Source organism: Quercus robur, chromosome 3 (genome assembly GCF_932294415.1).
Source record: "Quercus robur chromosome 3, dhQueRobu3.1, whole genome shotgun sequence".
NCBI lineage: Eukaryota > Viridiplantae > Streptophyta > Magnoliopsida > Fagales > Fagaceae > Quercus > Quercus robur.
Window position 1 is genome coordinate 9,452,995 of NC_065536.1, and position 11,962 is coordinate 9,464,956.

The 11,962-nt window shown below is 33.1% G+C and overlaps 1 protein-coding gene across 1 annotated transcript; it reads right to left on the minus strand.

Annotated features, from left to right (window-relative positions):
* Positions 1-3,718: 3,718 nt before the first annotated feature.
* Positions 3,719-10,623, minus strand: LOC126716963 (respiratory burst oxidase homolog protein B-like). Its single transcript, XM_050418038.1, has 13 exons — positions 10,321-10,623; positions 9,295-9,822; positions 8,484-8,643; positions 7,219-7,267; positions 6,989-7,102; positions 6,065-6,493; positions 5,563-5,949; positions 5,352-5,447; positions 5,121-5,236; positions 4,929-5,031; positions 4,771-4,844; positions 4,101-4,615; positions 3,719-3,991 (listed from the first exon to the last, which is right to left on the minus strand). The coding sequence occupies exons 2-13, from the start codon at positions 9,797-9,799 to the stop codon at positions 3,882-3,884; spliced, it is 2,658 nt and encodes an 885-aa protein (XP_050273995.1). The 5' UTR covers positions 9,800-9,822; positions 10,321-10,623; the 3' UTR covers positions 3,719-3,881.
* Between the last annotated feature and the right edge of the window lie 1,339 nt (positions 10,624-11,962).

The window sequence follows — 11,962 nt, forward strand, 5'->3', positions numbered from 1 at the left end:
AAAACAAGAAAAACGAGCTTAAATGGTTGAAGTTTCCTCTGCATCCATTTGTAAACAACTTCTAATCCAAATAACCTACTCCACGATGTTGAATAATAAAAGTAAAAGAAAATTTTCTCTAGTATGTTCATGTTCTTCCCGCAGTGAAAGCTGACTTTCATTTGGTAATTTAAAAAAAAAATGATTAGTATAATAACAACATATCAGTGCTTGATTTGATTCAAGCCCAATAGATAACCCCTAACAATTGACCACACAGTTGAGAACCACAAAAGATTAGGTCAACGATGTATTTGGGGAGCCACAATGTTGAGGATTAGTCATTCATTATTCATGTCATTATTAACGCTATTATAGAACTAAAATCACGGGATGGTCTATGGTCATTGTAATTCAATGACCATAGAGGCATTTGACATTTGACATATTCCTTTGAAAACTCTCACTTTTTTTTTTTTTGGTAGTTAAAGTCTTAAAGAGCCTAATTCTTAATTATATATAGTCTCTATCGAGAAGTGAAAAAGTTGACTATGGATAAAGTCAAACTACTACCTACAAAATCAGTGACATTATTAATTCCTCAAGGAGCTACTAAAAATTAACTGTTCACAATCATAATCATATGTGATTAAACTTTATCTTTCAATTTGATAGTCTGATTGGAGGCTGAAGCTATCATGACATATAATTTGAATATGTTAGGTTCGAAAAGTTTAGAACAATTGGCAAACTGTGAACATAAACTTGTTTAGGTATAGATCATAGAGTTTATAGAGTACATTAGATAATGCTCAAGGTGCTGCAAGTCAAAATACAAGAATAAGGAAGCTGCAGGTTCAAGATTTGAAACATGCTAGGCTTGACCAATTAAATTGTGTTTCTGTAAAAATTTAATTTCGGCCCAACAACCCATTGACCCATCAAGTGATTAAGGTTTTAGATCTAATTCACATTGTATTTAAAGGAAACCCTAAAACACATTTTGTAGAGATTTTGAAGCTTCTCTTTTGAGATTTAAAAGGTTCTATGTCTTCTCGTTTTAAAGTCACTATTGGAAATTGTGCGTGCCCAATCTTCCACAATGTGGGCCTTGTGAGTAGGCTCACAACTTACTTGTTTGGTGGGTTTTGGATATCCTATAATGGGTGGTTCTTGGACGGGCTCGTTGGGACGTCTAGTAGAGAAACTAACTTCACTCTCTCCCTTTTTCCCTTTTTACCAACTCTCTATTAGATGCTCGGCTATTTTCTCAGTCGTCCCTCTCCATTCTCTAACCCCTCTTTCATTGTACCTTCTGCTATTTATAGCTTGAGGTGAGTGCTGGAACCATGATTGCTCTCTGATTCCGCTTGTGTGGGTGGGACCTAATTTAATTATTCCTAGCCAGGAATATGCTTCGTTGGGAATGGGAACTGGTACATTGGAACTAGTGTTGGCCACCGAAAATTGCTCGGTAGGGCAATCTCCCAAGGCACTTTGACTGTCGAGATAAAGCTAAGTATTATCGGCGTACCAATTGACCACGGTGTACCTGAGGTGAACTCGTACATCAAGACTACGAGTGATGGGCTATTGGTTTTGGGCCATTCATGGGCCAATTATGACAGGATGGGTCCACATGTGGTACTGTTCATAGGCCTAGCCTAACTTGGGCCCCAGGGAAATGGGCTTTTTGTCGTATGCCGTACAGAAATCAATTTACATACCATTGGAATTAGTTAATTTGAAGTTGCTGTATACTAGTCATCAAAGGTGCTAGAATTAAACTTTCAATGGTGGTCTTAGAGTCATAGATGTGAGGACTATGTGGAAGATCTAAAGTGTGAACTGGAGGTTCATGTGAGAGCAGATCAAAGAAGTCTGAGGGGTTCAGAGCTTAGTTAGGTAATTGTAGTTAGATTTACTATACAAATTGATATTTTTGACTGTAAATCTCAATTTGATATAATAGATTGTTCTCTTGGGATCGTTCCCTCCAGATTTTTATTTTAAAACTAGTTTGTTTTATTAGTTTTCTTGAATTATCATAGCTTGTGTTATTTAGATTTCCGTTGTGCATGTTGATTGTGATGAATGTTTAACCTAAAAGTGAATAATTAACCTAAGTAACAACTTGGCTAATAATTTAGGTTAAATACTATATTTTTTCTGAGATCTAAAACTTTACATATTATTAAGACTTCAAGATTTGTTTTATGTAAAATAATTAAAAAATCTAACGTTCAAAATTGTAATTTAAGCTTTGAGATGTGAAACTACCATTTTGCTCCGGGGTTAAATGCATATTGTAAAATGGAGGATTTACAATGACCTTTTGTTGTACATATCTTAGCTGCAAACCTGCAACTTAAAGCTTTGCTAGATTTTGATTTGTCAAACGGGTTTCAACGCATTTTGTCAATATTTGTAGTAACTATCATTTTTAATATTTATAATAACGTCTTGTTAACCAAAAGGGGGGAAAAATATTGAAAGAAAGAAAGAAAATTAAAGAACATTATTATTATTATTATTTTGCCATTTAAAAACTAATTTTGTTATACTTCGTTTTAATTTAATTTCTATTACAGTGGACATTTACTTCTAAAATTTTTCAAAAAATATGAGAACAAGGGACAAACTCAAGATTTCAAGTTAGGGGTTGGAATATAAGCAACCAAAGAAAAAAAAAATCTAAATAGACATTCATATTGTATTAACAAACTATTAGCTAAGACAAATACACAAAATCATTATTTCTTAATACATTAAAATGCAATCATCAATCAATAAAGATTTTTTTTTTTTTTTTAAAGCACACACACGCAAAAAATGATATTTTTTTTCTTTGTACTAACTACTGAGCTTGGCTATGATTTTTTAATTTTTTTTTTTTTTAAAGTTTTGTTTTTATTGAGTGTTTTGGGTTGGGTAGTTGTTAGATGGGCTGAGCTGACTAGATTGATTGGATGGGAGGGGGGCTTAAGGTTTTGGAAGAAGAGGACTGTAAAAAATGGAGAAAAAATAAATAAATAAAAAATCTTAGGGCCAGGCGGTCCAGGCCCTCTCTTAGGTCAATCCCTAATGAGAACGGTAACAACTTTGCTAGAAAATAAGTTAAAATTTACCTTACATGAAAAATCAAAATTCCCGTTATAGTAGAAAGGGTTACTTTTTTTTAGTTTCAAAAAACAAAAAAACAAGAAAAAAAGAAAAAAGAAAGGGTTACTTTTTATCTAAAGGGCTTTTCGAGAATTATATTTGGAGAAAGATACTTTTAAAATGTCATTAAAATATTAAGCGTTGAGTATTATCTCTGATGCTCTGTTATGTTTTTTTTTTTTTTTTTTTGGTTTAAAGCATTTCATGTAATAGAGGCGAGCTAATTTTACTATCAATTTTGTTGCTAGTTAGGCTTGTGATTGTAATGGTAGAGGAATGCCTTCTATCTCCTCCGTTCTCTTTGTGTTGGGAGTTAGTTATAGAAATACATAGTGTTCAATTCATCTTCTTCTGTGGAATGAATTTTTCCTTGTAACTAATTAGAAAGATAGAGCCATATATAGTACGTTTACTTGAACCCACACCATTGGAGAGCACACTGCAGATGAACAGGTTAAGATGTCATTTACAATTTGAGAAGTCTACATTGAAAATACGAAATAAGCAATTTTAATATTTGCTATTCTTTTACAAATACAATTCATGTTTTCTGATTTACATCCAGCGAACGAAATAATTAAGTATCAAGATTAATTAATTAAATATAAATTACTATATGAATAAACCATTCTATTACTTGTATACCCAACAAAGGATTAAACCTATGAACAAAAAAATAAACACATAACCTATAATTATAATACATTTTCATGTATTAAAACAAAGGATAAAGAACAAAATTAGAAATTTTCTTTATGGAAATCAAACTTGGTGGAGGTTTTCCTGGAAAAGTCTTGAGCTAGACTTCTTAGATCCCCAACCAATCCATGCGCACCACAGTAAAAGACCCCTACAACAAATGAAACAACACAATCAGCTTAACTTAAATTTCAAGATTAAATTTTTTTTTATTATAGAAATAATCACATGTGATTGAGGTAAATAAATGGAAGACTTACCAACTCTTTCATTGGGGTGCTTAAGGGCTACATGCTTAAAAACATTACGCCAATTTGGTCTAGCAAAATGGGTTTTAACCCGTGTGCCCGAGACAATATCCACACCATTTTTAGCATGTTGTAGCGATTGAAGCATAGTGATTAAAGCCGATCGAGCATCTCCTTCTTCATAAACACTAGTGCAATAATTGTGAAGCTCGATTACCCCATTTCGATCATTTTCTGCTACCTCATTCATCACACCCCTAAACCACTCAAATGAGCCTTGCTCGCGAGTAACCCAATAGAAGTAAGCTCGTTTGGTAGCGAAAGGTTTTCTCTTATTGGATTTTACACCACTCTCTACCATTCCTTCATCTATTTCCTCTTGCTGCTTAATATTATTAAGCACATCTTTAACGATGCTAATTAAAGGGGTGGCACCAATGCCAAGGCCAACGAGGAGTAGAACATCATACATTTTATAGTCTTGTGCAGGAGCTCCATAGGGTCCATCTACTTTTAGTCTTGGCATCCTGTTAATTTGTTCCAAAATTTCATAATTAATGATCAATATTGAGAGTTCATTTACATTTTAAAAGTACATAATTGAGGAAAAGTTAGAAATTATTTTTCAAAACTATTTTAAAATGACTAAATGTTTATATTTGAAACAAAATATCAAAATCACCTTGGTTTGTTATTGCCTTGTCCAATGTCGGCTCTTAGAAGGCCACTTTGGTCGCTAGAAGGAGGCTGGCATACCTATAAAAGAAGAAAGAAAATCTTTAGGCTCATAGAAAACAACACATTTTTCTTGAATGATTGGTAAAATTATGGAAAATGAACCTTGGAGAAAACAGTTTTGAGTCGTGATGTCCAGTCACCCAATGTGCGTATGTGAATGCTTAGATAATCATCTCCTGGGGCTGAAGTAATTGAAAAAGGATGCCTGAAATGCAACATGTTATCATCGATTATAATCATAATGATAATAATAATGTTGATAATGATAATAATAAGAAGTAGCTATTGAATTACCATTGAAAGGGAGAGACAGCTGAACAATTTACAAATATATACTGTCCACTAGTGTATTTAAAGCCTTGAGGTTTAGACATATGCAGTGCCAACACATTTCCAGGGTAAACTGCAACCTGAAAATACGCAACAAAATTTAATTTCTTCAACTTGTCGAGATAAATAAACCACACATTTATTTTCATTGATGAATTTGTAAATGATGATTGTGTCAGTGTCATTAAAATGTACCTTTAATATCCGCACAGTTTTATAGCCAGACCTAAATGCACGAATCAAGCGTTCACATGCATAGAGTATAATTGGGACAGCCAGATACATCCATGTCTGTGACAATGTAGCACAAATCAAAGTTAGGAAATAATATTTTGGGAGAAAAAGAATTCCACAACACAAAGAAAAAGGCCATGTCCAAATTGGAACAAGAATTTGAGATGCTTACCGTCCTTTTGTACCATTTCTTGGAGAGGTAGAGGAAGTATCCATGCACTACAAACAGGACATAGACAATAACAAATAAGTGGTGGGAGTACCAGAAGGCATTGAACCCTGTAAGCTTCTTCAGGGTTTTTGGGAGGTGTAGCCTGCTTCGGCGGAACCAAGGTTGGGCTAATATATATGCTATAGCCATAAGCACCACCATAATCACGCCGGTCCAACCCTCGGTTCCTTTCACGAACCACCAATAGTCATCCGGCCTCTTTTCACCAAAAAATTGCTTCATTGGCTCGTATTCATCATCAGTTGCATGTAGTAGCCTAGGAAAGTCACATGTTAAATGTGCACCAACATGTAGCCCAACTCCAATTGCAATTCCAAAAGCAATTACCTGAAGAATTTAATTTGAATTAATAAAAACTAAAGGTGAAATTTAGTAAGCTCTCATTTTTATTGAGTTTTGATTTAATTGAGTTAGGCAATAGAGTTTCCAATTAATTATGTACCTTATGGAAATTAATATTGTCATCAAAAGGTACCACCATTCCTAAGTTGGTCTTGCTTCTAAGCCAAGTAATGGTATTTCTGCACACGGGTAGAAGAATTAGGGCCATGTTGAACTTAAGGGTCTCGGCTGCACCCTTAGCAGTTGTGACACAATAGCCCATGACATCAAACACGGCCCTATGCTTATACTGAATGAATTTCCAAGTGAAAAGGCCTGCACAAATTGAAAGCCATAGGGCAATGATCCAAAGCCGCTTCCAATTGTCTTCGACGAAGTAGGTGACTCCCCGGTAGCACCGCTTGATGGGGTTGTGCTCCTTGGTTGGGACTAGCTTTTGGCTCAGTAGCTGGCTTAGAACACGACTATCACCCCCTCTGTTGGCTGATTTTGTTGGAGCTTGGAGGAGTAGCATTTCCAAGTTGAACAGCTGCAAGACATAAACTTCGGTTAAATTTTGGTCCTTTCGGACTTGGTTACTAAGTTCTAACTTGGCCCAATTAATTAAAGTGAACTCAGCCCATTTGCTTGAAATCTAAGGAAGCTAATCCCTGTTATGAGTAATTCGGCCAGTTTTGCATTCAATGGTTAATGGGTTCTTAAAAAAGTGTAAAATAAATTATTGGAGAAACATTCAGTGAACAGTTTTCATATCAATTTTTTTTTAAATCATAAAAAAAAAAGAAAAAAAAAAAGGCTAATTCTTCACTTCCAAACAGGTTATATTCAATTTTCAATTTGTGGATTATAAGTTGGGCTCCTAGGCTACGGAAAATTTGGGTTAAACTTGTTCTAATGATCTTTCTTTTGGGCTAAGCTCTGACTGGCCGAACTATCTAAGCCCATTTCATTCAGCCCAACGTGCATTTCTAATTAAATCATGTGGTATTGGGGTAAAAGTAATTATATAAAATAAGATACAAACCTCAATGTATCCAAGGTTGTCTGGGTCCAGCTCTTCAATGATCAAGGCAGCATATTCTTCGGCATGGTCTTGGATATTTGACAACTTATTTGCAGAAGCACTCAAGGCAATAATCTGGAAAATTAAGCAAATTAAACTTACAATCATCTATATTTTCTCTACCAAATAATTAATTGTAGTAAAAATATGAAATTAATTCATTTTTTACATGTTAATTTCCATAATCTCACCTCTTTCACCTCTTCTTCTGTAATTCTACCGTCAGCATTTTTGTCGACCCTGCATTTGGATAGAGTTAGCTAGTGCTTATGAAAAAAAATGTAACTTCAAAAAAAAAATTATAATTTAAAGGACAAAATACTATTTTGATCCTTAAGTTTTATTAAAGGTTTATTTTTTATCCATAAACTTTAAAAAACTCATTTTTATACTATTTTAAAAACTCATTTTTTTTCTTCCTAAATTGTTGAAAATGTTTTACTTTCTATCCTTAAATTTTACTTGAAGTTTATTTTTCATGATTAAAATATTGATTTTTTTTTTCATCCCTAATTTTGTCTTAATCTATTAAAAAAAAAACTTTTTACAAAATTTAAGGATAAAAAGAGAACTTTTTAAAGTTTAGGAATAAAAAAAAATTTAATAAAGTTTAGAAACCAAAATAATATTTTAGTCTAATTTAAAATGAAATTGTATTTGAATCTATAATTTTATAATTCAGTAAGTCCCTAATATTTGACTTCAATCATTTTTTTTTTTTTTTTTTTGAGAGAGAGTTTCAACTTATGGCGTCCGCTCCTGATAATAGCTCTTTATTATCAGACCAAGACACCAATCAGTTTTGGTGTAGGCGGGGATTGAACCCCAGATCTCTTATACAACCATCAGAGACTTTACCAGTTGAGCTAACTGGAACCCACGACTTCAATCATTATTCTCACATATTTCTGTCTACTTATTGTTAATTATTTAGCACAAAAAAAAAAAAAAAAAAAAAAAAAAATCCCCTGTTCAAACCTGTCAATTATTGTCCAAAATATCCGGCGCAAATATTTAATCATAGAACTATGATAAACTTAAAGCTTATCAACAAAGAGACACATTTCTATCTTCTATGACACCATGCTAAGCCCCACATTAAAGTTTGCGTGTTTAGACAACTTAATTATTAAAATAACATTATCCGTTGTCACAATCAGAGGAAAGAAAAATAGTGTCTGTTGCATTATTCTTAACAACAATAGAAAGCACATGCAAAATGCATGAAAGTTGGCATCGAATGCTTTGCTTGACTTAAAACATATATTATAAATTCAATGTATCTTCTATTTACATATTACAATTAGCTTAGCTGAATTGGTACCTCTTTATCCATAAAATACTAAAAAGGAATTAAGAGGAAAAAGAATGAGAATAGCAACATATTATATATACATAGGAACATAACTGAAGTGTTGGTCAGAAGTTGCATTGTAAAAGAATGACAAAAACTTACATGTCAAAAAAAGTTTGCAGTCTTGCATCAAAGCTCTGATCAGTAATTTGTTCCCAAAATTCATGCAGCTCAGCTTTGGTTATGGAAGATGATGTTATTCCTCTTCGACGAGCCAATGCATCATACAATTCGCTTGCAAACTCGCTCGACTCTTTCATCCCTGACCACAATCACACTAAATTTCATCAACTTTTGGGTTAAATTAATAGTCCAAAAATAAAATTGTGCCTAAATTAGAAATTTTCAATTCAAACGATGTCATTATAAGCAATAATAATAATTTCTTTTAGAAGTACATATTCAAGATATTATAACTATAACACCAACTAAGTCTACTCTCAAAATTTTAGGAATGACTATGTATACTCAACAACTATTTGGAGTCACATGTATTTTTTATTTTTTATTTTTATAATTCTATTGAAGAGATTATATATTGATCAAAATAAGTCAGCAACTTTTATTCACACAAAAAAATATAAATTTGTTACCTTTTTAGGTGATTAATTAATTATTGTCTCATGTTCTTAATGTCCAGGCTCAATACACACCGGACATCAATTTAAAAAATGTGAATACCTTATGTCTACACTTTGTAATTGGTTGATTGGTGTGTACGAAGTTTGACTAAGAGTTAGAAAATCGGTGCTAGGATTGAAACATTTGTCATGTTGAAGAGTAACTATATATAGATGCTTTTAGTCTATTGTTAGACACAAATTCTTACTAGCGAGGACAGGTGTATTGAAAATATACGCAAAAGAAACAAATACAAACATAAGCAAAACTAAGAAATCAAACAATTGCATACCTATACATTGGCCAAACCGCGCTTTGGAAAGCGTCCCATTGACAGCCAATTCATCAAACCGAGCTTCAACTTGGGACCAACCTTCAGTTCCCACATTCTTGCTCATGAATTTTAGGCCTTGAAGGGCACGAGCAGCCCCAGACTTGGTCCTATCAAATTTGTTAAACCTCTTCGAAGATGTCATTCGCTTTAGCTCCTGTGATACTTGCCTAAGTTTAAATGAGAGCTGGGAACCAAGTGAATTAGGCCTTTTCTCAAGCTGGCTTGCAAAATATGCAGTCTCTGAGTCTCCTCCTCTGATGTTTTGCACTGAAACTGAGTCATCGCGTACATCTAGTGTGATTTCTACATAGCATTCTTCATCTTTGAATCTTGCACTCTTCTTGCTGCTGTTTCTTTTGTTGGAGACTAATGGACCACTTAAAGGGCCACTATAGCCAACTCTTGCGCTACTTGTGCTGTCAGACTCTGACAATGAGTCACTTTGGTTTTCTTGAATCTCCATGGCCAGAATCTTAAACCAATGCTCTGAAAAGAAAATATTTTAGTACAAAAAGTTTACAAACCTGACAATGAATGAGAAAATTAGTTATAGATTAGGAAAGCAATTATATATATTGATGGTGATTCCAAGACTTCCATCTGGAGAACAAGGGGCATGGTGCTAGTTTCTTGACAATAAAAGAAATAAGGACACCCTGCTAATTAATATGGTATACTGCCCTTAAGACATGTTTAATGCAAGGGAATGTATGACTTTAAAGCTAATTATAAAGGGGCTCATTCCTAGAAAAAATACCTCTGCTAAGTTCCTAACATTAGTAGCTAACTAAAAAATGCTCATCAGATTTTGATGAATAAGATACCTATGAGGCAAGGCAAACTGTAAAAGAATTTGATAGACTGAGCAACATTGAAAACTTGGAAACTTATAGAGAAATTATTGAATTGAAATAACAAATAAATTGAAGAACATTTCTAAGACAACAGGATAATGTGTGTGAAAGGCTTGAGCCAGAGCCTTACCCTGTGAATGTGTAAGGAGTTTCTAAGAAATGTAATATGATTGTTTGGTCTTGAATAGAAGAAGAAGATAGAACTTTGTCAGAAAGATTGAGAAAGCTGGATAAGAAATTGAGGAGGGTGGGAATGTTTATATTGGTGGCTAAATGTGAAAGAACTAGCTAGGTGGACAAGTCAGAAAGACACAAATCCATGGGCGCATCTGGGTTGAATGAGTGTGTTGGTTGTGTGGGAGTGGTTAGGCTTCAAACTAGTGATATGTCAAATTGTCAATTTTCAAACACATCAACAACCCAGTTTCGACTAAAAGAAAAGAAAAAGTAAAAAGATGTACAGAATATGAGAGTGTGAAAATCTTTCCATCATAATAGAGATTAAGGTGTAAAGTATGCTTTTGCTCCGCAGGTACAATTTTAATCTTTCACTTTTAAAAAATTTGGATTTTAATTTGTGCTTCAAATTTCAAAAGAGAACAATTTTGTCCCTTTGTCAAAAGGCTTAGTTTTTTTTTTTTTTTTTTTTTTTTTTTTTTTCACTTAAATGTATGATTTTCTTTTTAATATAAAATTTGATTTTGTGCCCTTATTTATTGGGCTCATTTGATTTTAATTCGTAAAAAAGAGTAATTATTCAGTACTCAATGAATAATGTGTCCTCTTGCATAAAAGCATATTGTTAATTAGATTCATAGTGAGAACTATCATTTGTGTGAAAGGAGATGTTGCTTTCAAAGAGTACTAAATAAAGTTTTAATATGTGGTTTGACTAATTTGATCTATAAAATATGAGGCATCTCTATTTCGTTTTAGTAATTTAAATAGAAAATAGATGGAGATAGTTCCCATTTTCTAATTTCAGGGAACAAATTCAAACTTTTTAAATTTGATGGATCAAACTGAACTTACATACAAAGACAAAAAATATGATTTATCCAAGACTTTAATTGATTGGTGCTAAGATCAACATTAATAAAGTTGTGGCAAAGTATGTAAATTATTAACTTAATTAAGCAAAAAAAAAATCATGTTATGCATTTATGCCATCGGCTATGACATGGGTCGCGATACAAACATAAGATAAGATGTGAGTTTCAATTAGTTTAATTGATAAAGTTTTTTATCTTTGAACAAGGGATCTAAATTTAAATTCTATTTACACAAAAAATTCAAGTAACATCTTGGCTTGATGAACCGTGGTCATAAAACGGATTTCATAAATTCAAATCTATCATACTTTTAAAAGAAGAAAATTAATATAAAAAAACTAAGGCACCACTAAGCACTTACAGATGCTTTAGCTGATTACACAGTCTCAGTCATGTAGTGAAACAAATTAGCAATTGTGGAAACGTAACTAACAATCATAGGACATAAAGCCATGATTAGGTTCTGTTGAAAAAAAAAAAATTGCTTACCACTAAATGACATTGACAAACCTAATATCGTCCTTTACTTTGGATAGGGGTTGGCACTATGTCAAATCAAATTATTGCTTCTTGTTTTGCATTATTCTACCTAATATTGTTGGTATAATAGCATGACACCCTCGCAAATGTCAGCAAGATATGGTGAAAACGATTTCACATTTTGTTGTGTCGATTAAAGCCGTCTCGAACAGGGGACAGTACTCTTGTCAGAAAAACAAA

What these genes read in the sequence shown, in the direction of transcription:
- LOC126716963 (XM_050418038.1), bottom strand. Translation starts at nt 9,799, where the DNA reads ATGGAGATTCAAGAAAACCAAAGTGACTCATTGTCAGAGTCTGACAGC. An exon ending in GCGGTTTGGCCAATGTATAG is followed by an intron (nt 8,644 to 9,294) that starts GTATGCAATTGT and finishes GATTGTGGTCAG; the next exon opens with GGATGAAAGAGTCGAGCGAG. An exon ending in TCAAAACTGTTTTCTCCAAG is followed by an intron (nt 4,845 to 4,928) that starts GTTCATTTTCCA and finishes CTTCTTTTATAG; the next exon opens with GTATGCCAGCCTCCTTCTAG.